This window comes from Ascaphus truei, chromosome 20, assembly GCF_040206685.1.
Source record: "Ascaphus truei isolate aAscTru1 chromosome 20, aAscTru1.hap1, whole genome shotgun sequence".
Taxonomy (NCBI): Eukaryota; Metazoa; Chordata; class Amphibia; order Anura; family Ascaphidae; genus Ascaphus; species Ascaphus truei.
This window is the reverse complement of record NC_134502.1, coordinates 12,862,651-12,890,121: the sequence shown is the minus strand read 5'-3', so window position 1 is coordinate 12,890,121 and position 27,471 is coordinate 12,862,651. Positions and strand designations below refer to the sequence as shown.

The 27,471-nt window shown below is 65.4% G+C and overlaps 1 protein-coding gene across 1 annotated transcript in view; it reads left to right on the top strand.

Moving 5' to 3' along the window:
• The first annotated feature begins 623 nt into the window (after positions 1 to 623).
• NOTCH3 (notch receptor 3) overlaps positions 624 to 27,471 on the top strand; it is an 88,712-nt gene continuing 61,864 nt past the window's right edge. The window contains exon 1 of the mRNA XM_075577283.1: positions 624 to 771. Coding sequence (XP_075433398.1) covers positions 702 to 771 — 70 coding nt within the window. The 5' untranslated portion in view covers positions 624 to 701. The remainder of the gene's footprint in view (positions 772 to 27,471) is intronic.

Below are 27,471 nucleotides of genomic sequence, written 5' to 3'. Positions count from 1 at the left end.
CATAGAAGATGCTATATGGCTAATAAGGCAAGCAGGAACAGTGACAGAGGATGCATGAAAATAATTGAGTATACCCATATATGTGAAGGTGTTGCAATATATATACAGATTTATGTATCTGCCAATAGTGCTCACGGCCCACGTGGTGCATGTGCAGGAATCTTCTCCAGGCCACGCCCTCATTTCTAAGGTCCCGCTTTGCCCGCCCATATGTTGCCACATTCCTAACTCGCCTCCGCTTTCATTGGCTGAGTGAGCGGTGGGCGTGCCACTCCTGCTCTCGCAGCCTTGTCTTCGGACTCTATATAACAATTGCCGCAAGGCTTGGGGTGGGCGGAGTTTTCTTAGCTATGTAACGCCTCTGATTGGCTGTCTCTCATGGGATTGGGCGTGGCTTGGAACCCCGTTCTGCTGCCCCCTGCTCTCTCTTTGCTGCAGTGTAGGCGCTCGAGTTGAGAGTATGGGTGTGTTTTGCTGTTAAGTAGGCGTGGCCAGGTGCTCGATTGCCCGGCCCTGATTGGTGTGTGTTCCACCCTCTCCCCGCCATTCCGCGGTGTGATTGGCCGAGCTGGTAATAGTGGGCGTGTCTCAGCCTTCGCTCTGCTCCCGGTGCTCTCCCCCCGGCTTAGTGTGGCTCAGGCAGCCGGGCAGTGAGAAGTGTTGGGCGGATCAGGAGACGTGGGGCCCCCGGGGAGGAGAGCATGGGGCGGCCGGGGCTATGTGGACTCATGTGGGTCACTCTTGTGCTGCTAAACCGAGGAGGAACACACGGTGAGTGACACAGTGTGTATGTACAGACATACACACACATACACACACATACACACACACACACACACACACACATATGTGATATATACAGTATATGAGTTTTTATGCAGTAGGTATTTGGCAGATGTGTATGTTTATATATTATAACAGGTGCATATATATATATATATATATATATTGTGTGTGTGTGTGTGTTACAGGTGCGTATATATATTATTACAGGTGTGTGTGATATATATATATCAGGTGTATGTATACACTGACACACACACACAGATAATACATACGTGATCAGACTAGATGTTGTGTGTGTGTGTGTGTGTGTGTGTGTGTGTGTGTGTGTGTGTATATATATATATACACACACACACACACACACACACACTGTATGAGACGAGCCCCAAGAAGGTTCCTCTGAGGAGCAAAACTTTGGCTCCCTTTATGGATTCACCAATACACTGATTTGAGATATTTACCTGTGTTATTCCTTCATTTATCATCTCAATGCCTGCGGTCCCCAGTACAGATCTGCGTGATGTATTGAGTATTCTTGTATATGTGTGTGTGTGTGTATATGTGTGTATATATATATATATATATATATATATGTGTGTATGGTCCTTGCTTATCCGAAGGAATGTGTTCCGCAAACTGCAGGTGGATAGTGAAAATGTTGGCTTGCGTATTCTATGTTAGTGAGCAGCACAAGCATCGGATAATGCGTTTCGCGAAATCCATTGTGATCTGTTGGATAGTGCGTTCCGACGTCGGATAATGCGTTCCGCAGAATGCATTGTGATCACTTGGATAATCCATCGTAAAACGAAATGACGGATAGCGAGGAGCGTGTGTGTGTGTGTGCAAAAGGTGACACGGTGTGCTCATTTGCATGTCATTTCCCAGAATCCCTTGCGGCAGTGGAAGCCCTGTGTGTTAGGTGATAATGGTGAAAGGCAGGGTTGCAGACCTTTCTAAAGCTGCGCTTATAGTGACAGCGAGGCGACGGTGACATCATGCTGCGGTCGCTGAAAAAATTAAATTGGCGTGACTTTCAGCGATTGCAACCTAGCCGTCGCGTCGCTCCTACTATAAGCGCACGCAACGCCGGCAATACATTTTTTTTGCCGCAGCGTCGACGGCTTGGTCGAGATCGCTGGAAGCAAAGTCAATCTGATATTTTTTCCAGCGATCGCGGCCTGACGTCGCCGGCACTATAACCGGAGCCTAAGGCTGCGCTTATACTGATGGCAACAACGACGGTGACGTCACGCTGCGGTGGCTGGAAAAATCAAATGGACGTTACTTCCAGCGATCGCGACTAAGCCGGCGTGTCGCGCTTACTGTAAGCGCACGTGACAGCGGCGAAACATTTGTTTTGCCGCAATTTACGTGTGCTGGGGGGGGGCATTGCGGGTAGTTGAGCGCGCGGGAAAGTATAATTTTTTTTGTTTTTCTAAGCGCCGAGCGCGGGTGAGCTTGTTCCCGCGGACTTGCATATATCTATATGTAAGTAACCGCTGCAAGCGCCGCCCGCTCAGCGCTAGCGGGGACGCAGCCTAAGACGCGAATGTGCTCACAAGTGATCTTTTTGTGTGTGTGTACATACATACTGACAGTACTATGTAAAACTAGGTCATGCAGGTATAGAGTACACACACGCAGGGACTGTACACGACCGAAACGTTGATTGGAGATCTATGAATACATTGTATCAATCTTTATTCAATAGACCCTGAGTGCTGTCTCTTGTGCTTTTGTTTTAGAAACACTAGTATATTTTAATATACGGATACATACATATTTTGTGTGTGTGTGTTTTTTCAGTTGTAGGATGTATAGACTTTGGGTTGCTTTTGCATTATGGGTTGTTTCATTATAAGGTTTTTATTTTTGCATTATACCTTCATATAGGATAGGATATATATTATATATTATGTGTGTGTATATATATGTATATATATATATATATATATATATATATATATATCATTTTTTTAATTTTTTTTTTAAATATAGGATGGCTCATTTACACGTGGAAGGACCTGATCAGATAGAAGCATGTTATGTATGATTTTGTAGGGCATGTATAGTTCATTAAAATGGTCCAAAAGTAGTGTAATAGGGTTTTCTGTGTGCTGGGTATAGCTGTCCCTGTTTAGAATAGGGTAGGTTTGCGTTATAGGATTCTCTCTGTTCCGTGGTTTAAAATGCATGTTTGATAGGGTTTTACAATTTTTGGAATTCCCTGTTACATAGTTCAAATGCATTGGGGTTTTATTTAGTACAACTTCTAGTATTCCCAATTTTTATGGGTTAGAAATGTTATACAGAGTTGTGTAGAATTGTTAAAGGATTTTTTCGCTCCACCGTACTGCAAAAGCTATGTGTAATAGTTTTTTTTTTTTATGTAGAGCAGATTCTATGATTTCATGTCAATTCAGTAAACTTATATGGGAATGTAAAGGATTGCTTGTTGCATGTGTGTCAGATGAATTGTGTGGGACTGACTAAAGGATTTTCATTTTATGTGGTGCTAAAATAACGTGTTTCATTTAGGGTTACTTAAAGGATTCTCTGTTGGTGTAGCAGGTTTGTGTAATATTTCATTGTGTAGGATTGATTATAGGACTGCCTGTTTCATGGTTTACAAGCACAAGCAGTGTTAAATAGTGTTTTATTTTGGGCTCTTGATAAAATTCTTTCTGATTTTTGTTTAGAAGCATATTGTTATATGGAATTGTGTAGGGCTCTTTAAGGGTTTCCATGTTACATGTATAGAGTATTATTTAGTGGTGCTTCTATGATTTCCATATTCTGTGGTGTAGAACAGCATTTAATAGGGCATTACTTTGGGATGCTTCTATGTTTTCCCTGTGATGTTGCGTAGAAGCGGCATTTAAACGGGTATTATCTAGGGCGGCTTGTAAAATACCTTGTTAGATTGCTATGAATCATGTTCTTACATGGGAATCTGTAGCGTTGGTATAGGATTCCCTGTTCGGCAGTTTAATAGTGTTTAATAGAGTTGCTTATAGGATTCCCTGTAAGATTGATAAGAAGTCTGTTTTTATGTTGGCGTCTATAGGGCTGGTTATAGGATGACCTGTAGTGTGGAGTAGAAACATATTATAGGATTCCCTGTAAGATTGGTTAAAATCATATTCGTCTATAGGATTTTGCAGGGCCGGTTATAGGATTTCCCTTTGTGTCCCTATTACATGAGGTTTCTATGCTCCGTCTACACTGCTGTTTTTTTCCCCTCTAACAATCCCCTTTTCAAAATTTTCCCACCCATCCCCCTCTCCACCTCTCCTCCTCTCCACCTCTCCCCCTCCTTCTCGCCCTCACCCAGGGTGGAGAGGAGGAGGGAGAGAAGAGGCCTTTCTTGTCTCAAAACAATTGGGAGGGGGAGGGGGTCAGACTCTTCCCAAACTGCCCCCACAAATCTGTCTGTTCCCCCCACGACTCTCTCTTCCTCTCTGTTTCTTTCTCTCTTGCTCTCTTTTTCTTTCTCTCCCTCTCTTTTTCTCGTGCGTCTCTCTTTTTCTCGTGCGTCTCTCTTTTTCTCGTGCGTCTCTCTTTTTCTCGTGCGTCTCTTTTTCTCGTGCGTCTCTTTTTCTCGTGCGTCTCTTTTGCGCTCTTGCTCTTTTGCGCTCTTGCTCTTTTGCGCTCTCGCTCTTGCGCTCTCGCTCTTTTGCGCTCTCGCTCTTTTGCGCTCTCGCAGCTTTTTCATCCCCCGCACTCGCAACCTTTTCCTCCCCCCAATCACAACCTTTTCCTCCCCACTCGCAAACTTTCCCCCCCCCACTCGCAACCTTTTCCTCCCCCCCCCCACTCGCAACCTTTCCCCCCCCACTCGCAACCTTTCCCCCCCCACTCACAACCTTTCCCCCCCCCCCACTCACAACCTTTCCCCCCCCCCCACTCGCAACCTTTTCCTCCCCCCCACTCGCAAACTTTTCCTCCCCCCCCACTCGCAACCTTTTCCTTCCCCCCCCACTCGCAAACATTCCCCCCCCCCACTCGCAAACTTTTCCTCCCCCCGTCGCAATATTCCCTCCCCCTCACACTTGTATTTCTCTACTCCCCTGTCCTGTACCTCTATTCTGCAGCAAAATCTAACTCAAAATCCCCTATTTAATGTTTTTTTACTGTACAAAGAACCCTCCCTAAAAGACAATCTTTTGGCATTCCTACGCTGTGGCCCTCCCCCCCCCCGGTCGCAATGTCGTCACCCCCCCGGTCGCAATGTCGTCGCCCCCCGGTCGCAATGTCGTCGCCCCCCCGGTCGCAATGTAGTCGTGCCCCCCGGTAGCAATATCCCCCCCCCCTGTAGCAATATCCCCCCCTCTGTAGCAATATCCCCCCCTCTGTAGCAATATCCCCCCCCTGTAGCAATATCCCCCCCTGTAGCAATATCCCCCCCCTGTAGCAATATCCCCCCCCTGTAGCAATATCCCCCCCCTGTAGCAATATCCCCCCCCTGTAGCAATATCCCCCCCCTGTAGCAATATCCCCCCCCCCTGTAGCAATATCCCCCCCCCCCCTGTAGCAATATCCCCCCCCCCCTGTAGCAATATCCCCCCCCCCTGTAGCAATATCCCCCCCCCCTGTAGCAATATCCCCCCCCCTGTAGCAATATCCCCCCCCCCTGTAGCAATATCCCCCCCCCTGTAGCAATATCCCCCCCCCCCTGTAGCAATATCCCCCCCCCTGTAGCAATATCCCCCCCCCTGTAGCAATATCCCCCCCCCTGTAGCAATATCCCCCCCCCCTGTAGCAATATCCCCCCCCCTGTAGCAATATCCCCCCCCCTGTAGCAATATCCCCCCCCCCTGTAGCAATATCCCCCCCCTGTAGCAATATCCCCCCCCCCCTGTAGCAATATCCCCCCCCCTGTAGCAATATCCCCCCCCCCTGTAGCAATATCCCCCCCCCCTGTAGCAATATCCCCCCCCCTGTAGCAATATCCCCCCCCTGTAGCAATATCCCCCCCCCTGTAGCAATATCCCCCCCCGTAGCAATATCCCCCCCCCCTGTAGCAATATCCCCCCCCCTGTAGCAATATCCCCCCCCTGTAGCAATATCCCCCCTCCCCTTAGCAATATCCCCCTCCCCTTAGCAATATCCCCCCTCCCCTTAGCAATATCCCCCCTCCCCTGTAGCAATATCCCCCCTCCCCTGTAGCAATATCCCCCCTCCCCTGTAGCAATATCCCCCCTCCCCTGTAGCAATATCCCCCTCCCCTGTAGCAATATCCCCTCCCCTGTAGCAATATCCCCCTCCCCTGTAGCAATATCCCCTCCCCTGTAGCAATATCCCCCCCTGTAGCAATATCCCCCCCTGTAGCAATATCCCCCCCCTGTAGCAATATCCCCCCCCTGTAGCAATATCCCCCCCATGTAGCAATATCCCCCCCCCTGTTGCAATATCCCCCCCCCTGTAGCAATATCCCCCCTCCCCTGTAGCAATATCCCCCCTCCCCTGTAGCAATATCCCCCCCTCCCCTGTAGCAATATCCCCCCTCCCCTGTAGCAATATCCCCCCTCCCCTGTAGCAATATCCCCCCTCCCCTGTAGCAATATCCCCCTCCCCTGTAGCAATATCCCCCCCCTGTAGCAATATCCCCCCCTGTAGCAATATCCCCCCCCCTGTAGCAATATCCCCCCCTCTGTAGCAATATCCCCCCCCTGTAGCAATATCCCCCCCTGTAGCAATATCCCCCCCTGTAGCAATATCCCCCCCCTGTAGCAATATCCCCCCCCTGTAGCAATATCCCCCCCCTGTAGCAATATCCCCCCCCTGTAGCAATATCCCCCCCCTGTAGCAATATCCCCCCCCCCTGTAGCAATATCCCCCCCCCCCTGTAGCAATATCCCCCCCCCCCTGTAGCAATATCCCCCCCCCCTGTAGCAATATCCCCCCCCCCTGTAGCAATATCCCCCCCCCTGTAGCAATATCCCCCCCCCCTGTAGCAATATCCCCCCCCCTGTAGCAATATCCCCCCCCCCTGTAGCAATATCCCCCCCCCTGTAGCAATATCCCCCCCCCTGTAGCAATATCCCCCCCCCTGTAGCAATATCCCCCCCCCCTGTAGCAATATCCCCCCCCCTGTAGCAATATCCCCCCCCCTGTAGCAATATCCCCCCCCCCTGTAGCAATATCCCCCCCCCTGTAGCAATATCCCCCCCCCCCCCTGTAGCAATATCCCCCCCCCTGTAGCAATATCCCCCCCCCCTGTAGCAATATCCCCCCCCCCTGTAGCAATATCCCCCCCCCTGTAGCAATATCCCCCCCCTGTAGCAATATCCCCCCCCCTGTAGCAATATCCCCCCCCGTAGCAATATCCCCCCCCCCTGTAGCAATATCCCCCCCCCTGTAGCAATATCCCCCCCTGTAGCAATATCCCCCCTCCCCTTAGCAATATCCCCCTCCCCTTAGCAATATCCCCCCTCCCCTTAGCAATATCCCCCCTCCCCTGTAGCAATATCCCCCCTCCCCTGTAGCAATATCCCCCCTCCCCTGTAGCAATATCCCCCCTCCCCTGTAGCAATATCCCCCTCCCCTGTAGCAATATCCCCTCCCCTGTAGCAATATCCCCCTCCCCTGTAGCAATATCCCCTCCCCTGTAGCAATATCCCCCCCTGTAGCAATATCCCCCCCTGTAGCAATATCCCCCCCCTGTAGCAATATCCCCCCCCTGTAGCAATATCCCCCCCATGTAGCAATATCCCCCCCCCTGTTGCAATATCCCCCCCCCCTGTAGCAATATCCCCCCTCCCCTGTAGCAATATCCCCCCTCCCCTGTAGCAATATCCCCCCTCCCCTGTAGCAATATCCCCCCTCCCCTGTAGCAATATCCCCCCTCCCCTGTAGCAATATCCCCCCTCCCCTGTAGCAATATCCCCCTCCCCTGTAGCAATATCCCCCCCCTGTAGCAATATCCCCCCCTGTAGCAATATCCCCCCCCCTGTAGCAATATCCCCCCCCCTGTAGCAATATCCCCCCCCTGTAGCAATATCCCCCCCCTGTAGCAATATCCCCCCCCCCCCGTAGCAATATCCCCCCCGTAGCAATATCCCCCCCGTAGCAATATCCCCCCCTAGCAATATCCCCCGCACGTACAAATATCCCCCCCCTGTAGCAATATCCCCCCCCTGTGGCAATATCCCCCCCCCCCCTGTGGCAATATCCCCCCCCCCCCTGTAGCAATATCCCCCCCCTGTAGCAATATCCCCCCCCCCCGTAGCAATATCCCCCCCCCCGTAGCAATATCCCTCCCCGCGGCGCAATATCCCCCGCAGTGTGCCCGCCTGTCCCCCCTGTCGCAGTGTGCGCGCCTGTCCCCCCCGTCGCAGTGTGCCCGACTGTCCCCCCCGTCGCAGTGTGCCCGACTGTCTCCCCGTCGCAGTGTGCCCGACTGTCTCCCCCCCCGTCGCAGTGTGCCCGCCTGTCCCCCCGTCGCATTGTGCCCGCCTGTCCCCCCGTCGCAGTGTGCCCGCCTGTCCCCCCCGTCGCAGTGTGTCCGCCTGTCCCCCCGTCGCAGTGTGCCCGCCTGTCCCCCCCGTTGCAGTGTGCCCGCCTGTGTAACCCCCCGTCGCAGTGTGCCTGCCTGTGTAACCCCCCGTCGCAGTGTGCCCGCCTGTACCCCCCGTCGCAGTGTGCCCGCCTGTGTCCCCCCCGTCGCAGTGTGCCCGCCTGTCCCCCCCGTCGCAGTGTGCCCGTCTGTCCCGTCCCCCGTCGCAGTGTGCCCGCCTGTCCCGTCCCCCGTCGCAGTGTGCCCGCCTGTCCCGTCCCCCGTCGCAGTGTGCCCGCCTGTCCCGTCCCCCGTCGCAGTGTGCCCGTCTGTGTCCCCGTCCCCCGTCGCAGTGTGCCCATCTGTCCCATCCCCCCGTCGCAGTGTGCCCGTCTGTCACGTCCCCCTGTCGCAGTGTGCCCGCCTGTGTCCCTCCCCCGTCGCAGTGTGCCCGCCTGTGTCCCCCGTCGCAGTGTGCCCGCCTGTCCCCCCCCATCGCAGTGTGCCCGCCTGTCCCGTCCCCCCGTCGCAGTGTGCCCGCCTGTCCCCCCCATCGCAGTGTGCCCGCCTGTCCCCCCCGTCGCAGTGTTCCCGTCTGTCCCGTCCCCCGTCGCAGCGTGCCCGCCTGTCCCGTCCCCCGTCGCAGCGTGCCCGCCTGTCCCGTCCCCCGTCGCAGTGTGCCAGTCTGTCCCCCCCGTCGCACTGTGCCCGCCTGTCCCGTCCCCCATCACAGTGTGCCAGTCTATCCCCCCCCCCGTCGCAGTGTGCCCGCCTGTCCCCGTCCCCCGTCGCAGTGTGCCCGCCTGTCCCGTCCCCCGTCGCAGTGTGCCCGCCTGTGTCCCCCCCGTCGCAGTGTGCCCGCCTGTCCCCCCCCGTCGCAGTGTGCCCGCCTGTCCCCCCCCGTCGCAGTGTGCCCGCCTGTCCCCCCCCGTCGCAGTGTGCCCGCCTGTCCCCCCCCCGTCGCAGTGTGCCCGCCTGTCCCCGGTCGCAGTGTGCCAGTCTGTCCGTCCCCTCGTCGCAGTGTGCCCGTCTGTCCGTCCCCCCGTCGCAGTGTGCCCGTCTGTCCGTCCCCCCGTCGCAGTGTGCCCGTCTGTCCGTCCCCCCGTCGCAGTGTGCCCGTCTGTCCGTCCCCCCGTCGCAGTGTGCCCGTCTGTCCGTCCCCCTGTCGCAGCGTGCCCGCCTGTCCCGTCCCCCGTCGCAGCGTGCCCGCCTGTCCCGTCCCCCGTCGCAGTGTGCCCGTCTGTCCCGTCCCCCGTCGCAGTGTGCCCGCTTGTCCCCGTCCTCCGTCGCAGTGTGCCCGCCTGTCCCGTCCCCGGTCGCAGTGTGCCCGCCTGTCCCCGTCCTCCGTCGCAGTGTGCCCGCCTGTCCCGTCCCCCGTCGCAGTGTGCCCGCCTGTCCCGTCCCCCATCGCAGTGTGCCCGTCTGTGTGCCCGTCTGTGTGTCTCCCCCCCGTCGCAGTGTGCCAGTCTGTCCGTCCCCTCGTCGCAGTGTGCCCGTCTGTCCGTCCCCCCGTCGCAGTGTGCCCGTCTGTCCGTCCCCCCGTCGCAGTGTGCCCGTCTGTCCGTCCCCCCGTCGCAGTGTGCCCGTCTGTCCGTCCCCCTGTCGCAGCGTGCCCGCCTGTCCCGTCCCCCGTCGCAGCGTGCCCGCCTGTCCCGTCCCCCGTCGCAGTGTGCCCGTCTGTCCCGTCCCCCGTCGCAGTGTGCCCGCTTGTCCCCGTCCTCCGTCGCAGTGTGCCCGCCTGTCCCGTCCCCGGTCGCAGTGTGCCCGCCTGTCCCCGTCCTCCGTCGCAGTGTGCCCGCCTGTCCCGTCCCCCGTCGCAGTGTGCCCGCCTGTCCCGTCCCCCATCGCAGTGTGCCCGTCTGTGTGCCCGTCTGTGTGTCTCCCCCCCGTCGCAGTGTGCCAGTCTGTCCGTCCCCCCGTTGCAGTGTGCCCATCTGTCTGTCCCCCCGTTGCAGTGTGCCCGCTTGTCCCCGTCCCCCGTCGCAGTGTGCCCGCCTGTCCCCGTCCCCCGTCGCAGTGTGCCCGCCTGTCCGCGTCCCCCGTCGCAGTGTGCCCGCCTGTCCCGTCCCCCGTCGCAGTGTGCCCGCCTGTCCCGTCCCCGTCGCAGTGTGCCCGCCTGTCCCGTCCCCCGTCGCAGTGTGCCCGCCTGTCCCGTCCCCGTCGCAGTGTGCCCGCCTGTCCCGTCCCCCGTCGCAGCGTGCCCGCCTGTCCCGTCCCCCGTCGCAGTGTGCCCGTCTGTCCCGTCCCCCGTCGCAGTGTGCCCGCCTGTCCCCGTCCTCCGTCGCAGTGTTCCCGCCTGTCCCGTCCCCGGTCGTAGTGTGCCCGCCTGTCCCCGTCCTCCGTCGCAGTGTGCCCGCCTGTCCCGTCCCCCGTCGCAGTGTGCCCACCTGTCCCGTCCCCCGTCGCAGTGTGCCCGTCTGTGTCTCCCCCCATCGCAGTGTGCCCGTCTGTGTGTCTCCCCCCGTCGCAGTGTGCCCGTCTGTGTGTCCCCCCATCGCAGTGTGCCCGTCTGTGTGTCCCCCCCCCATCGCAGTGTGCCCGTCTGTCCCGTCCCCCGTCGCAGTGTGCCCGTCTGTCCCGTCCCCCGTCGCAGTGTGCCCGTCTGTCCCGTCCCCCGTCGCAGTGTGCCCGTCTGTGTGTCCCCCGTCGCAGTTTGCCCGTCTGTGTGTCCCCCCCCCCCGTCGCAGTGTGCCCGTCTGTGTCCCCCCCATCGCAGTGTGCCCGTCTGTGTCCCCCCCCCGTCGCAGTGTCCCCGTCGCAGTGTGCCCGTCTGTGTCCCCTCCCGTCGCAGTGTGCCCGTCTGTGTGTAGACCCCCCGTCGTAGTGTGCCCGCCTGTGTGTCCCCCCGTCGCAGTGTGCCCGCCTGTCCCATCCCCCGTCGCAGTGTGCCCGCCTGTCCCGTCCCCCGTCGCAGTGTGCCCGCCTGTCCCGTCCCCCGTCGCAGTGTGCCCGCCTGTTCCCCGTCGCAGTGTGCCCGCCTGTCCGTCCCCCGTCACAGTGTGCCCGTATGTGTCCCGTCCCCCGTCGCAGTGTGCCTGCCTGTCCTGTCCCCGTCGCAGTGTGCCCGTCTGTCCCGTCCCCCATCGCAGTGTGCCCGCCTGTCCTGCCCCGTCGCAGTGTGCCCGTCTGTCCCGTCCCCCATCGCAGTGTGCCCGTCTGTGTCCCCCTGTCGCAGTGTGCCCGCCTGTCCCCCCCCCGTCGCAGTGTGCCCGCCTGTCCCGTCCCCCGTCGCAGTGTGCCCGTCTGTCCGTCTGTCCGTCGCAGTGTGCCCGCCTGTCCCGTCCCCCGTCGCAGTGTGCCCGCCTGTCCTGTCCCCCGTCGCAGTGTGCCCGCCTGTCCCGTCCCCCGTCGCAGTGTGCCCGCCTGTCCCGTCCCCTGTCGCAGTGTGCCCGCCTGTCCCGTCCCCCGTCGCAGTGTGCCCGCCTGTCCCGTCCCCCGTCGCATTGTGCCCGCCTGTCCCGTCCCCCGTCGCAGTGTGCCCGCCTGTCCCGTCCCCCGTCGCGGTGTGCCCGCCTGTCCCGTCCCCCGTCGCAGTGTGCCCGCCTGTCCCGTCCCCCGTCGCGGTGTGCCCGCCTGTCCCGTCCCCCGTCGCAGTGTGCCCGCCTGTCCCGTCCCCCGTTGCAGTGTGCCCGCCTGTCCCGTCCCCCGTCGCAGTGTGCCCGCCTGTCCCGTCCCCCGTCGCAGTGTGCCCGTCTGTCCCGTCCCCCGTCGCAGTGTGCCCGTCTGTGTGTCCCCCGTCGCAGTGTGCCCGCCTGTGTCCCCCCGTCGCAGTGTGCCCGTCTGCCCCGTCCCCCGTCGCAGTGTGCCCGCCTGTGTCCCCCCGTCGCAGTGTGCCCGCCTGTCCCGTCCCCCGTCGCAGTGTGCCCGTCTGTGTGTCCCCCTCGTCGCAGTGTGCCCGTCTGTGTGTCCCCCCCCGTCGTAGTGTGCCCGTCTGTGTGTCTCCCCCCCGTCGCAGTGTGCCCGTCTGTGTCCCCCCCGTCGCAGTGTGCCCGTCTGTGTCCCCCCCGTCGCAGTGTGCCCGTCTGTGTCCCCCCCGTCGCAGTGTGCCCGTCTGTGTCCCCCCCCGTCGCAGTGTGCCCGTCTGTCCCGTCCCCGTCGCAGTGGGCCCGTCTGTGTCCCCCCCCGTCGCAGTGTGCCCGTCTGTCCCGTCCCCGTCGCAGTGTGCCCGTCTGTCCCGTCCCCGTCGCAGTGTGCCCGCCTGTCCCGTCCCCGTCGCAGTGTGCCCGCCTGTTCCGTCCCCGTCGCAGTGTGCCCGTCTGTGTCCCCCCCCCCCCGTCGCAGTGTGCCCGTCTGTGTCCCCCCCCCGTCGCAGTGTGCCCGCCTGTCCCGTCCCCCGTCGCAGTGTGCCCGCCTGTCCCGTCCCTGTCGCAGTGTGCCCGCCTGTCCCGTCCCCCGTCGCAGTGTGCCCGCCTGTCCCGTCCCCCGTCGCAGTGTGCCCGCCTGTCCCGTCCCCCGTCGCAGTGTGCCCGCCTGTCCCGTCCCCCGTCACAGTGTGCCCGCCTGTGTCCCCCCGTCGCAGTGTGCCCGCCTGTGTGTCCCCCCCCGTCGCAGTGTGCCCGTCTGTGTGTCCCCCCCGTCGCAGTGTGCCTGTCTGTGTGTCCCCCCCGTCGCAGTGTGCCCGTCTGTGTGTCCCCCCCGTCGCAGTGTGCCCGTCTGTCCCGTCCCCCGTCGCAGTGTGCCCGTCTGTGTGTCCCCCCCGTCGCAGTGTGCCAGTCTGTCCGTCCCCCCGTCGCAGTGTGCCCGCCTGTCCCGTCCCCCGTCGCAGTGTGCCCGCCTGTCCCGTCCCCCGTCGCAGTGTGCCCGCCTGTCCCGTCCCCCGTCGCAGTGTGCCCGCCTGTCCCGTCCCCCGTCGCAGTGTGCCCGCCTGTCCCGTCCCCCGTCACAGTGTGCCCGCCTGTGTCCCCCCGTCGCAGTGTGCCCGCCTGTGTGTCCCCCCCCGTCGCAGTGTGCCCGTCTGTGTGTCCCCCCCGTCGCAGTGTGCCCGTCTGTGTGTCCCCCCCGTCGCAGTGTGCCCGTCTGTGTGTCCCCCCCGTCGCAGTGTGCCCGTCTGTCCCGTCCCCCGTCGCAGTGTGCCCGTCTGTGTGTCCACCCCGTCGCAGTGTGCCAGTCTGTCCGTCCCCCCGTCGCAGTGTGCCCGCCTGTCCCGTCCCCCGTCGCAGTGTGCCCGCCTGTCCCGTCCCCCGTCGCAGTGTGCCCGCCTGTCCCGTCCCCGTCGCAGTGTGCCCGCCTGTCCCGTCCCCCGTCGCAGTGTGCCCGCCTGTCCCGTCCCCCGTCGCAGTGTGCCCGCCTGTCCCGTCCCCCGTCGCAGTGTGCCCGCCTGTCCCGTCCCCCGTCGCAGTGTGCCCGCCTGTCCCGTCCCCCGTCGCAGTGTGCCCGCCTGTCCCGTCCCCCGTCGCAGTGTGCCCGCCTGTCCCGTCCCCCGTCGCAGTGTGCCCGCCTGTCCCGTCCCCCGTCGCAGTGTGCCCGCCTGTCCCGTCCCCCGTCGCAGTGTGCCCGCCTGTCCCGTCCCCCGTCGCAGTGTGCCCGCCTGTGTCCCCCCGTCGCAGTGTGCCCGTCTGTGTGTCCCCCGTCGCAGTGTACCCGTCTGTGTGTTCCCCGTCGCAGTGTGCCCGTCTGTGTGTCCCCCGTCACAGTGTGCCCGTCTGTGTCCCGTCCCCCGTCGCAGTGTGCCCGTCTGTCCCGTCCCCCGTCGCAGTGTGCCCGCCTGTCCCGTCCCCCGTCGCAGTGTGCCCGCCTGTCCCGTCCCCCGTCGCAGTGTGCCCGCCTGTCCCGTCCCCCGTCGCAGTGTGCCCGCCTGTCCCATCCCCCGTCGCAGTGTGCCTGCCTGTGTCCCCCCGTCGCAGTGTGCCCGCCTGTCCCATCCCCCGTCGCAGTGTGCCCGCCTGTGTCCCCCCGTCGCAGTGTGCCCGCCTGTCCCATCCCCCGTGGCAGTGTGCCCGCCTGTCCCGTCCCCCGTGGCAGTGTGCCCGCCTGTCCCGTCCCCCGTCGCAGTGTGCCCGCCTGTCCCGTCCCCCGTCGCAGTGTGCCCGCCTGTCCCATCCCCCGTCGCAGTGTGCCCGCCTGTCCCGTCCCCCGTCGCAGTGTGCCCGCCTGTCCCGTCCCCCGTCGCAGTGTGCCCGCCTGTCCCGTCCCCCCCCGTCGCAGTGTGCCCGCCTGTCCCGTCCCCCCCCGTCGCAGTGTGCCCGCCTGTCCCGTCCCCCCCCGTCGCAGTGTGCCCGCCTGTCCCGTCCCCCGTCGCAGTGTGCCCGCCTGTCCCGTCCCCCGTCGCAGTGTGCCCGCCTGTCCCGTCCCCCGTCGCAGTGTGCCCGCCTGTCCCGTCCCCCGTCGCAGTGTGCCCGTGTGTCCCGCCCCCCGTCGCAGTGTGCCCGCCTGTCCCCGTCCCCCGTCACAGTGTGCCCGCCTGTCCCCATCCCCCGTAGCAGTGTGCCCGTCTGTGTCCCCCCCGTCGCAGTGTGCCCGTCTGTCCCGTCCCCTGTCGCAGTGTGCCCGCCTGTCCCGTCCCCCGTCGCAGTGTGCCCGTGTGTCCCGCCCCCCGTCGCAGTGTGCCCGCCTGTCCCGTCCCCTGTCGCAGTGTGCCCGTCTGTGTCCCCCCCGTCGCAGTGTGCCCGTCTGTCCCGTCCCCTGTCGCAGTGTGCCCGCCTGTCCCGCCCCCCGTCGCAGTGTGCCCGCCTGTCCCGCCCCCCGTCGCAGTGTGCCCGCCTGTCCCATCCCCCGTCGCAGTGTACCCGCCTGTCCCGTCCCCCGTCGCAGTGTGCCCGTGTGTCCCGCCCCCCGTCGCAGTGTGTCCGCCTGTCCCGTCCCCCGTCGCAGTGTGCCCGCCTGTCCCGTCCCCCGTCGCAGTGTGCCCGTCTGTCCCCATCCCCCGTCGCAGTGTGCCCGCCTGTCCCCATCCCCCGTCGCAGTGTGCCCGCCTGTCCCGTCCCCCGTCGCAGTGTGCCTGCCTGTCCCGTCCCCCGTCGCAGTGTGCCCGCCTGTGTGTCCCCCCCGTCGCAGTGTGCCCGTCTGTGTGTGTCCCCCGTCGCAGTGTGCCCGTCTGTGTGTCCCCCCCCGTCGCAGTGTGCCAGTCTGTGTGTCCCCCCTGTCGCAGTGTGCCAGTCTGTGTGTCCCCCCGTCGCAGTGTGCCCGCCTGTCCCGTCCCCGTCGCAGTGTGCCCGCCTGTCCCGTCCCCGTCGCAGTGTGCCCGCCTGTCCCGTCCCCGTCGCAATGTGCCCGCCTGTCCCGTCCCCCGTCGCAGTGTGCCCGCCTGTCCCGTCCCCCGTCGCAGTGTGCCCGCCTGTCCCGTCCCCCGTCGCAGTGTGCCCGCCTGTCCCGTCCCCCGTCGCAGCGTGCCCGCCTGTCCCGTCCCCCGTCGCAGTGTGCCCTTCTGTCCCGTCCCCCGTCGCAGTGTGCCTGCCTGTCCCGTCCCCCGTCGCAGTGCGCCCGCCTGTCCCGTCCCCCGTCGCAGTGCGCCCGCCTGTCCCGTCCCCGTCGCAGTGCGCCCGCCTGTCCCGTCCCCCGTCGCAGTGCGCCCGCCTGTCCCGTCCCCCGTCGCAGTGCGCCCGCCTGTCCCGTCCCCCGTCGCAGTGTGCCCGCCTGTCCCGTCCCCCGTCGCAGTGTGCCAGTCTGTCCGTCCCGTCCCCGTCGCAGTGTGTCCGTCTGTCCCGTCCCCCGTCGCAGTGTGCCCGTCTGTCCCGTCCCCCGTCGCAGTGTGCCCGCCTGTCCCGTCCCCCGTCGCAGTGTGCCCGCCTGTCCCGTCCCCCGTCGCAGTGTGCCCGGCTGTCCCGTCCCCCGTCGCAGTGTGCCCGTGTGTCCCGCCCCCCGTCGCAGTGTGCCCGCCTGTCCCCGTCCCCCGTCACAGTGTGCCCGCCTGTCCCCATCCCCCGTCGCAGTGTGCCCGTCTGTGTCCCCCCCGTCGCAGTGTGCCCGGCTGTCCCGTCCCCCGTCACAGTGTGCCCGTGTGTCCCGCCCCCCGTCGCAGTGTGCCCGCCTGTCCCCGTCCCCCGTCACAGTGTGCCCGCCTGTCCCCATCCCCCGTAGCAGTGTGCCCGTCTGTGTCCCCCCCGTCGCAGTGTGCCCGTCTGTCCCGTCCCCTGTCGCAGTGTGCCCGCCTGTCCCGTCCCCCGTCGCAGTGTGCCCGTGTGTCCCGCCCCCCGTCGCAGTGTGCCCGCCTGTCCCGTCCCCCGTCGCAGTGTGCCCGTCTGTGTCCCCCCCGTCGCAGTGTGCCCGTCTGTCCCGTCCCCTGTCGCAGTGTGCCCGCCTGTCCCGCCCCCCGTCGCAGTGTGCCCGCCTGTCCCGCCCCCCGTCGCAGTGTGCCCGCCTGTCCCGTCCCCCGTCGCAGTGTACCCGCCTGTCCCGTCCCCCGTCGCAGTGTGCCCGTGTGTCCCGCCCCCCGTCGCAGTGTGTCCGCCTGTCCCGTCCCCCGTCGCAGTGTGCCCGCCTGTCCCGTCCCCCGTCGCAGTGTGCCCGTCTGTCCCCATCCCCCGTCGCAGTGTGCCCGCCTGTCCCGTCCCCCGTCGCAGTGTGCCCGCCTGTCCCGTCCCCCGTCGCAGTGTGCCTGCCTGTCCCGTCCCCCGTCGCAGTGTGCCCGCCTGTGTGTCCCCCCCGTCGCAGTGTGCCCGCCTGTGTGTCCCCCCCGTCGCAGTGTGCCCGTCTGTGTGTCCCCCCCCGTCGCAGTGTGCCAGTCTGTGTGTCCCCCCTGTCGCAGTGTGCCAGTCTGTGTGTCCCCCCCGTCGCAGTGTGCCCGTCTGTGTCCCCCCCGTCGCAGTGTGCCCGTCTGTGTGTCCCCCCGTCGCAGTGTGCCCGCCTATCCCGTCCCCGTCGCAGTGTGCCCGCCTGTCCCGTCCCCGTCGCAGTGTGCCCGCCTGTCCCGTCCCCGTCGCAATGTGCCCGCCTGTCCCGTCCCCCGTCGCAGTGTGCCCGCCTGTCCTGTCCCCCGTCGCAGTGTGCCCGCCTGTCCCGTCCCCCGTCGCAGTGTGCCCGCCTGTCCCGTCCCCCGTCGCAGCGTGCCCGCCTGTCCCGTCCCCCGTCGCAGTGTGCCCTTCTGTCCCGTCCCCCGTCGCAGTGTGCCTGCCTGTCCCGTCCCCCGTCGCAGTGCGCCCGCCTGTCCCGTCCCCCGTCGCAGTGCGCCCGCCTGTCCCGTCCCCCGTCGCAGTGCGCCCGCCTGTCCCGTCCCCCGTCGCAGTGCGCCCGCCTGTCCCGTCCCCCGTCGCAGTGCGCCCGCCTGTCCCGTCCCCCGTCGCAGTGCGCCCGCCTGTCCCGTCCCCCGTCGCAGTGTGCCCGCCTGTCCCGTCCCCCGTCGCAGTGTGCCCCCCTGTCCCGTCCCCCGTCGCAGTGTGCCCCCCTGTCCCGTCCCCTGTCGCAGTGTGCTCGCCTGTCCCCGTCCCCCGTCGCAGTGTGCCCGTCTGTCCTGTCCCCGTCGCAGTGTGCCCGTCTGTGTCCCCCCCAGTCGCAGTGTGCCCGTCTGTGTGTCCCCCCGTCGCAGTGTGCCCGTCTGTGTGTCCCCCCATCGCAGTGTGCCCGTCTGTGTCCCCCCCAGTCGCAGTGTGCCCGTCTGTGTGTCCCCCCGTCGCAGTGTGCCCGTCTGTGTGTCCCCCCGTCGCAGTGTGCCCGTCTGTGTGTCCCCCCGTCGCAGTGTGCCCGTCTGTGTGTCCCCCCGTCGCAGTGTGCCCGTCTGTGTGTCCCCCCGTCGCAGTGTGCCCGTCTGTGTGTCCCCCCGTCGCAGTGTGCCCGTCTGTGTGTCCCCCCATCGCAGTGTGCCCATCTGTGTTCCCCCCACCGTCGCAGTGTGCCCGTCTGTGTGTCCCCCTCGTCGCAGTGTGCCCGTCTGTGTGTCCCCCCCGTCGCAGTGTGCCCGTCTGTGTGTCCCCCCCCGTCTGTGTGTCCCCCTCGTCGCAGTGTGCCCGTCTGTGTCCCCCCCAGTCGCAGTGTGCCCGTCTGTGTGTCCCCCCCCGTCTGTGTGTCCCCCCATCGCAGTGTGCCCGTCTGTGTCCCCCCCAGTCGCAGTGTGCCCGTCTGTGTGTCCCCCCGTCGCAGTGTGCCCGTCTGTGTGTCCCCCCGTCGCAGTGTGCCCGTCTGTGTGTCCCCCCGTCGCAGTGTGCCCGTCTGTGTGTCCCCCCATCGCAGTGTGCCCATCTGTGTTCCCCCCCCCGTCGCAGTGTGCCCGTCTGTGTGTCCCCCTCGTCGCAGTGTGCCCGTCTGTGTCCCCCCCCCGTCGCAGTGTGCCCGTCTGTGTGTCCCCCCCCCGTCTGTGTGTCCCCCTCGTCGCAGTGTGCCCGTCTGTGTGTCCCCCCCGTCGCAGTGTGCCCATCTGTGTGTCCCCCCCCGTCTGTGTGTCCCCCTCGTCGCAGTGTGCCCGTCTGTGTGTCCCCCGTCGCAGTGTGCCCGTCTGTGTGTGTCCCCCGTCGCAGTGTGCCCGTCTGTGTGTCCCCCCCGTCGCAGTGTGCCCGCCTGTCCCGTCCCCCCGTCGCAGTGTGCCCGTCTGTGTGTCCCCCCGTCGCAATGTGCCCGTCTGTGTGTCCCCCCCGTCGCAGTGTGCCCGTCTGTGTGTCCCCCCCCGTCGCAGTGTGCCCGTCTGTGTGTCCCCCCCGTCGCAGTGTGCCCGTCTGTGTGTCGTCCCCCCGTCGCAGTGTGCCCGTCTGTGTGTCCCCCCTGTCGCAGTGTGCCCGTCTGTGTGTCCCCCCTGTCGCAGTGTGCCAGTCTGTGTGTCCCCCCGTCGCAGTGTGCCCGTCTGTGTCCCCCCCGTCACAGTGTGCCCATCTGTGTGTCCCCCCCATCGCAGTGTACCCGTCTGTCCCCCCCGTCGCAGTGTGCCCGTCTGTGTCCCCCCCCCCGTCGCAGTGTGCCCGTCTGTGTCCCCCTCGTCGCAGTGTGCCCGTCTGTGTGTCCCCCCGTCTGTGTGTGCCCGTCTGTGTGTGTCCCCCGTAGCAGTGTGCCCGTCTGTCGTCCCCCCGTCGCAGTGTGCCCGCCTTTCCCCCCCCCCCCCCCTGTCGCAGTGTGCCCGTCTGCCCCCCCCCCGTCGCAGTGTGCCCGTCTGTCCCCCCCCCGTCGCAGTGTGCCCGTCTGTGCCCCCCCCGTCCCCCCCTTCGCAGTGTGCCCCCCCATCCCCCCCATCAGTGTGCCCCCCTGTCCCCCCCCCTGTCGCAGTGTGCCCGTCTGTCCCCCCCCAGCCCCCGTCGCAGTGTGCCCCCCGTCGCAATATTCCTCCTCCTCCACTTATATTTCTCTACTCCCCTGTCCTGTACCTCTATTCTGCAGCGAAATCTACCTCAAGAGCCCCTATCTAATGCTTTTTCCGTACAAAGAACTCGCCCTAAAATAAAAGACAATCTTTTGTCATTCCTACGCTGTGTCCAGTACGCAAGGAGTTAACGGCCGTCTGCGCACTATTCCCCTATTAATTCTAACCACCCCCCCCTCATAGTCTGATAACGAACAATACGCACGTCTCTTTTCTATGGGAACTTTTCCCCTCCCCTATAATACCCCGTCTGGGAAAGAGGGAGAAGGGGGGCAGAGACTCAAATTTCTCAGTGAGCAGGGGGGCGGTTTTATATATGGCTTAAAAAAAATAAATGTAAAGTCGCCTTTCTCCCCTTCTGGCATTTTAATGAGGACCTTGAGTATAGGGGAAAAGGCCGAGCAGAAAGAAAAGACCCTTTTGAACGGGATGGGAAAAGGACAAATTTCACAAGGCGGACGGACAAGGAACTTTGTAACGCAGTGTTTCTCTGTGGCGGGGCGGTAGAGGTTGGAAAACCCTACTGAAAAGAAAATCCTTTAAAGGGAGAATCCTAAAAGAAAATCCTATAACTAGAGAATCTTAATAGACACTCATATGAAAAGAGCGAATCATATAATAGAGAATCTGATTTAAAAAATCTTTAAAAAAAGAAAAAAAAGAGTGGCACATAGAAGAAATTTCTATAAAAGAATGGAATCCTGTTTAAGAGAAGAATCCTATAATACAATCTCGTAGACAACTATAACGTATCAAATAACATCATAACTACAAGGATCAAAACATATACAGTAATAACATCCTACAATAAGAAATCCTTAAAGAAGGAAACTGCAGAATCCCATGAGATAATCCTACAAATGAAATACTTTAAAAACAGGAATATCCTCTTCTCTCTCTCTCTCTCTCTCGTCTTACCCAGGGCCCGGTGCAAGGGTATTCGAGCCCTCAGCAAACATACAGCCCTGCCACCCCCTCCCCACAACTTTAAGATTAAAAAATAATTGTCCTCGCCCCTCTCTCGTCCTCTGACCCCGCTCGCTCTCGCCCTCTGACCCCGCTCGCTCTCGCCCTCTGACCCCGCTCGCTCTCGCCCTCTGACCCCGCTCGCTCTCGCCCTCTGACCCCGCTCGCTCTCGCCCTCTGACCCCGCTCGCTCTCGCCCTCTGACCCCGCTCGCTCTCGCCCTCTGACCCCGCTCGCTCTCGCCCTCTGACCCCGCTCGCTCTCGCCCTCTGACCCCGCTCGCTCTCGCCCTCTGACCCCGCTCGCTCTCGCCCTCTGACCCCGCTCGCTCTCGCCCTCTGACCCCGCTCGCTCTCGCCCTCTGACCCCTCTCGCCCTCTGACCCCCGCTCGCTCTCGCAATCTGGCATCGCTCGCCCTCTCGCCCTCTGACCCCGCTCGCTCTCGCCCTCTGACCCCGCTCGCTCTCGCCCTCTGACCCCGCTCGCTCTCGCCCTCTGACCCCGCTCGCTCTCGCCCTCTGACCCCGCTCGCTCTCGCCCTCTGACCCCGCTCGCTCTCGCCCTCTGACCCCGCTCGCTCTCGCCCTCTGACCCCGCTCGCTCTCGCCCTCTGACCCCGCTCGCTCTCGCCCTCTGACCCCGCTCGCTCTCGCCCTCTGACCCCTCTCGCCCTCTGACCCCCGCTCGCTCTCGCAATCTGGCATCGCTCGCCCTCTCGCCCTCTGGCACCGCTCGCCCTCTCGCACCACTCGCCCTCTCGCACCACTCGCCCTCTGGCCCCGCTCGCCCTCTCGCCCTCTGGCACAGCTCGCCCTCTGGCACCGCTCGCCCTCTCGCCCTCTGGCACCGCTCGCCCTCTCGCCCTCTGGCACCGCTCGCCCTCTCGCCCTCTGGCACCGCTCGCCCTCTCGCCCTCTGGCACCGCTCGCCCTCTCGCCCTCTGGCACCGCTCGCCCTCTCGCCCTCTGGCACCGCTCGCCCTCTCGCACCGCTCGCCCTCTCGCACCGCTCGCCCTCTCGCCCTCTGGCACCGCTCGCCCTCTGGCCCTCTGGCCCCGCTCGCCCTCTCGCCCTCTGGCCCCGCTCGCCCTCTCGCCCTCTGGCACCGCTCGCCCTCTCGCCCTCTGGCACCGCTCGCCCTCTCGCCCTCTGGCACCGCTCGCCCTCTCGCCCTCTGGCACCGCTCGCCCTCTCGCCCTCTGGCACCGCTCGCCCTCTGGCACCGCTCGCCCTCTCGCCCTCTGGCACCGCTCGCCCTCTCGCCCTCTGACACCGCTCGCCCTCTCGCCCTCTGGCACCGCTCGCCCTCTCGCCCTCTGGCACCGCTCGCCCTCTGGCACCGCTCGCCCTCTGGCACCGCTCGCCCTCTGGCACCGCTCGCCCTCTGGCACCGCTCGCCCTCTGGCACCGCTCGCCCTCTGGCACCGCTCGCCCTCTCGGCACCTCTCGCCCTTTCGGCACCGCCCGCCCTCTCGCTCTCTCGGCACCGCTCGCCCTCTCGGCACCGCTCGCCCTCTCGGCACCGCTCGCCCTCTCGGCACCGCTCGCCCTCTCGGCACCGCTCGCCCTCTCGGCACCGCTCGCCCTCTCGGCACCCCCTCTCGCCCTCTCGGCACCACCTCTCGCCCTCTCGGCACCCCCTCTCGCCCTCTCGGCACCACCTCTCGCCCTCTCGGCACCACCTCTCGCCCTCTCGGCACCACCTCTCGCCCTCTCGGCACCACCTCTCGCCACCACCTCTCACCCTCTCGGCACCACCTCTCGCCCTCTCGGCACCACCTCTCGCCCTCTCGGCACCACCTCTCGCCCTCTCGGCACCACCTCACGCCCTCTCGGCACCACCTCTCGCCCTCTCGGCACCACCTCTCGCCCTCTCGGCACCACCTCTCGCCCTCTCGGCACCACCTCTCGCCCTCTCGGCACCACCTCTCGCCCTCTCGGCACCACCTCTCGCCCTCTCGGCACCACCGCTCGCCCTCTCGGCACCTCTCGCCCTCTCGGCACCACCGCTCGCCCTCTCGGCACCACCGCTCGCCCTCTCGGCACCGCTCGCCCTCTCGGCACCGCTCGCCCTCTCGGCACCGCTCGCCCTCTCGGCACCGCTCGCCCTCTCGGCACCGCTCGCCCCCTGACCCCTCTGGCCCCTGGCCCCTCTGGCTCTCGCCCTCTGACCCCTCTCGCCCTCTGACCCGCCCCCTCTCGCCCTCTGACCCCGCTCTCGCTCTCACCCTCTGATCCCCGCTCGCTCTCGCTCTCTGACCCAGCCCGCTCTCGCCCTCTGACCCCGCCCGCTCTCGCCCTCTGACCCCGCCCGCTCTCGCCCTCTGACCCCGCCCGCTCTCGCCCTCTGACCCCGCCCGCTCTCGCCCTCTGACCCCGCCCGCTCTCGCCCTCTGACCCCGCCCGCTCTCGCCCTCTGACCCCGCCCGCTCTCGCCCTCTAACCCCGCCCGCTCTCGCCCTCTGACCCCGCCCGCTCTCGCCCTCTGACCCCGCCCGCTCTCGCCCTCTGACCCCGCCCGCTCTCGCCCTCTGGCACCCGCTCGCCCTCTCGCCCTCTGGCACCGCCCGCCCTCTCGCCCTCTGGCACCGCCCGCCCTCTCGCCCTCTGGCACCGCTCGCCCTCTGGCACCGCTCGCCCTCTGGCACGGCTCGCCCTCTGACCCCGCTTGCCCTCTGACCTCACCCCCTGACCCCTCTGGCTCTCGCCCCCTGGCCCCTGTGGCCCTCTGACCCCTCTCGCCCTCTGACCCGCCCCCTCTCGCCCTCTGACCCGCCCGCTCTCGCCCTCTGACCCCGCTCTCGCCCTCTGATCCCCTCTCGCTCTCGCCCTCTGACCCCGCCCGCTCTCGCTCTCTGACCCCGCCCGCTCTCGCTCTCTGACCCCTCTCGCCCTCTGACCCCTTTCGCCCCCTGACCCCACTCGCCCCCTGACCCCTCTCGCCCCCTGACCCCTCTCGCCCCCTGACCCTTCTCGCCCCCTGACCCCTCTCGCCCCCTGACCCCTCTCGCCCCCTGACCCCTCTCGCCCCCTGACCCCTCTCGCCCCCTGACCCCTCTCGCCCCCTGACCCCTCTCGCCCCCTGACCCCTCTCGCCCCCTGACCCCTCTCGCCCCCTGACCCCTCTCGCCCCCCTGACCCCTCTCGCCCCCTGACCCCGCTCGCCCCCTGACCCCGCTCGCCCCCTGACCCCGCTCGCCCCCTCGGCACCACCTCTCGCCCTCTCGGCACCACCTCTCGCCCTCTCGGCACCACCTCTCGCCCTCTCGGCACCACCTCTCGCCCTCTCGGCACCACCTCTCGCCCTCTCGGCACCACCTCTCGCCCTCTCGGCACCACCTCTCGCCCTCTCGGCACCACCTCTCGCCCTCTCGGCACCACCTCTCGCCCTCTCGGCACCACCGCTCGCCCTCTCGGCACCACCTCTCGCCCTCTCGGCACCGCTCGCCCTCTCGGCACCGCTCGCCCTCTCGGCACCGCTCGCCCTCTTGGCACCGCTCGCCCCCTGACCCCTCTGGCCCCTGGCCCCTCTGGCTCTCGCCCTCTGACCCCTCTCGCCCTCTGACCCGCCCCCTCTCGCCCTCTGACCCCGCCCGCTCTCGCCCTCTGGCACCCGCCCGCTCTCGCCCTCTGGCACCCGCTCGCCCTCTGGCACCGCCCGCCCTCTCGCCCTCTGGCACCGCCCGCCCTCTCGCCCTCTGGCACCGCCCGCCCTCTCGCCCTCTGGCACCGCCCGCCCTCTCGCCCTCTGGCACCGCTCGCCCTCTGGCACCGCTCGCCCTCTGGCACGGCTCGCCCTCTGGCACCGCTCGCCCTCTGGCACGGCTCGCCCTCTGACCCCGCTTGCCCTCTGACCCCACCCCCTGACCCCTCTGGCTCTCGCCCCCTGGCCCCTCTGGCCCTCTGACGCCTCTCGCCCTCTGACCCGCCCCCTCTCGCCCTCTGACCCGCCCGCTCTCGCCCTCTGACCCCGCTCTCGCCCTCTGATCCCCTCTCGCTCTCGCCCTCTGACCCCGCCCGCTCTCACTCTCTGACCCCGCCCGCTCTTGCTCTCTGACCCCTCTCGCCCTCTGACCCCTCTCGCCCCCTGACCCCTCTCGCCCCCTGACCCCTCTCGCCCCCTGACCCCGCTCGCCCCCTGACCCCGCTCGCCCCCTGACCCCGCTCGCCCCCTGACCCCGCTCGCCCCCTGACCCCGCTCGCCCCCTGACCCCGCTCGCCCTCTCGCCCTCTGACCCCGCTCGCCCTCTCGCCCTCTGACCCCGCTCGCCCTCTGACCCCGCTCGCCCTCTGACCCCACTCGCCCGCTCACCCCCTGACCTCGCTCCCTGGCTCTCGTCCCTGACCTCTCTAGCTCTCACCCCCACCCCGCTCTCGTCCTCTGACCCCGCCCCCTCTCGCCCTCTGACCCCGCCCCCTCTCGCCCTCTGACCCCGCCCCTCTCGCCCTCTGACCCCGCTCCCGCCCTCTGACCCCACTCTCGCCCTCTGATCCCGCCCGCTCTCGCCCTGACCCCGCTCTCGCTCTCTGCCCCGCCTGCTCTCGCCCTCTGACCCCTCTCACCCTCTGACCCTGCCCGCTAACCCTCTGACCCCGCCCTCTTGCCCTCTGACACCGCCCTCTCTCCCTCTGACCCCGCCCCCTCTTGCCCTCTGACCCCTCTCACCCTCTGACCCCTCTCGCCCACTCTCGCGGTCTCCCTCTGACCGCGTCCGCCCTTGCTCTCGCCCCCTGACCCCGTCCGCGCTCTCGCCCCCTGACCCCGTCCGCACTCTCGCCCCCTGACCCGCCCTCTGACCCCTGACCCCGTCCGCGCTCTCGCCCCCTGACCCCGTCCGCGCTCTCGCCCCCTGACCCCGTCCACGCTCTCGCCCCCTGACCCCGTCCGCGCTCTCGCCCCCTGACCCCGTCCGCGCTCTCGCCCCCTGACCCCGTCCGCGCTCTCGCCCCCTGACCCCGTCCGCGCTCTCGCCCCCTGACCCCGTCCGCGCTCTCGCCCCCTGACCCCGTCCGCGCTCTCGCCCCCTGACCCCGTCCGCGCTCTCGCCCCCTGACCCCGTCCGCGCTCTCGCCCCCTGACCCCGTCCGCGCTCTCGCCCCCTGACCCCGTCCGCGCTCTCGCCCCCTGACCCGCCCTCTCGTCCTCTGACGCAGCCCTCTCGCCCTCTGACGCAGCCCTCTCGCCCTCTGACGCAGCCCTCTCGCCCTCTGACGCAGCCCTCTCGCCCTCTGACGCAGCCCTCTCGTCCTCTCGCCCTCTGACCCAGCCCTCTCGCCCTCTGACGCAGCCCTCTCGCCCTCTGACGCAGCCCTCTCGCCCTCTGACGCAGCCCTCTCGCCCTCTGACGCAGCCCTCTCGCCCTCTGACGCAGCCCTCTCGCCCTCTGACGCAGCCCTCTCGCCCTCTGACGCAGCCCTCTCGCCCTCTGACGCAGCCCTCTCGCCCTGTGACGCAGCCCTCTCGCCCTCTGACGCAGCCCTCTCGCCCTCTCGTCCTCTGACGCAGCCCTCTCGTCCTCTCGTCCTCTCGTCCTCTGACGCAGCCCTCTCGTCCTCTCGTCCTCTGATGCAGTCCTCTCGTCCTCTGACGCAGCCCTCTCGTCCTCTCGTCCTCTGACGCCGCCCTCTCGTCCTCTGAGGCGGCCCTCTCGTCCTCTGAGGCGGCCCTCTCGTCCTCTGAGGCGGCCCTCTCGTCCTCTGAGGCGGCCCTCTCGTCCTCTGAGGCGGCCCTCTCGTCCTCTGAGGCGGCCCTCTCGTCCTCTGAGGCGGCCCTCTCGTCCTCTGAGGCGGCCCTCTCGTCCTCTGAGGCGGCCTTCTCGTCCTCTGAGGCGGCCCTCTCGTCCTCTGAGGCGGCCCTCTCGTCCTCTGAGGCGGCCCTCTCGTCCTCTGAGGCGGCCCTCTCGTCCTCTGACTCCGCCCTCTCGTCCTCTGACTCCGCCCTCTCGTCCTCTGACGCCGCCCTCTCGTCCTCTGACGCCGCCCTCTCGTCCTCTGACGCCGCCCTCTCGTCCTCTGACGCCGCCCTCTCGTCCTCTGACGCCGCCCTCTCGTCCTCTGACGCCGCCCTCTCGTCCTCTGACGCCGCCCTCTCGTCCTCTGACGCCGCCCTCTCGTCCTCTGACGCCGCCCTCTCGTCCTCTGACGCCGCCCTCTCGTCCTCTGACGCCGCCCTCTCGTCCTCTGACGCCGCCCTCTCGTCCTCTGACGCCGCCCTCTCGTCCTCTGACGCCGCCCTCTCGTCCTCTGACGCCGCCCTCTCGTCCTCTGACGCCGCCCTCTCGTCCTCTGACGCCGCCCTCTCGTCCTCTGACGCCGCCCTCTCGTCCTCTGACGCCGCCCTCTCGTCCTCTGACGCCGCCCCGCCCCCTGGTCCCTCTCGTCCCCTGTTCCCGCTCGCCCTCTCGTCCTCTCGTCCCCTGGTCCCTCTCGTCCCCTGTTCCCGCTCGCCCCCTGGTCCCGCTCGCCCCCTCGTCCCCTGGTCCCGCTCGCCCTCTCGCCCACGTTCGCTCTCTAAACTCTGCCCCCACCACCTAGTAGCCCTGCTCTCGTGTGTTCTCTTTCACTCTCTCCTCGACCACTCTCCGCCCTCTCGACAATCCCTCCTCCATCCGCCCCCCCTCTCAACACTCCCTCCTCTCTCTCCCCCCCCTCTCCCTCTCCCCCTCCTCTCCCCCTCCTCTCCCTCTCCCCTCCCTCTCCCTCTCCCCCCCTCTCCCTCTCCCCCCCTCTCCCTCTCCCCCCCTCTCCCTCTCCCCCACCTCTCCCCGTCCCCTCCGCCTTCTCCCTCCCTCCCTCCCTTCCGCCTTCTCCTCACCCTCTCTGCCCTCACTTTTACGAACTCATTTCTTTTTCCCGTCTCTGTGGCTAACACCCAGCATACATCTCTCTATACTGCTTTGAGTTTTCTGAAGCTTCTGAATTATCCAAGTTTCACATCCATATGTGATCTGAGGTAGACTACACTGATCGATAACCTTCCTCTTCAGGCACATTGTAAGGTTT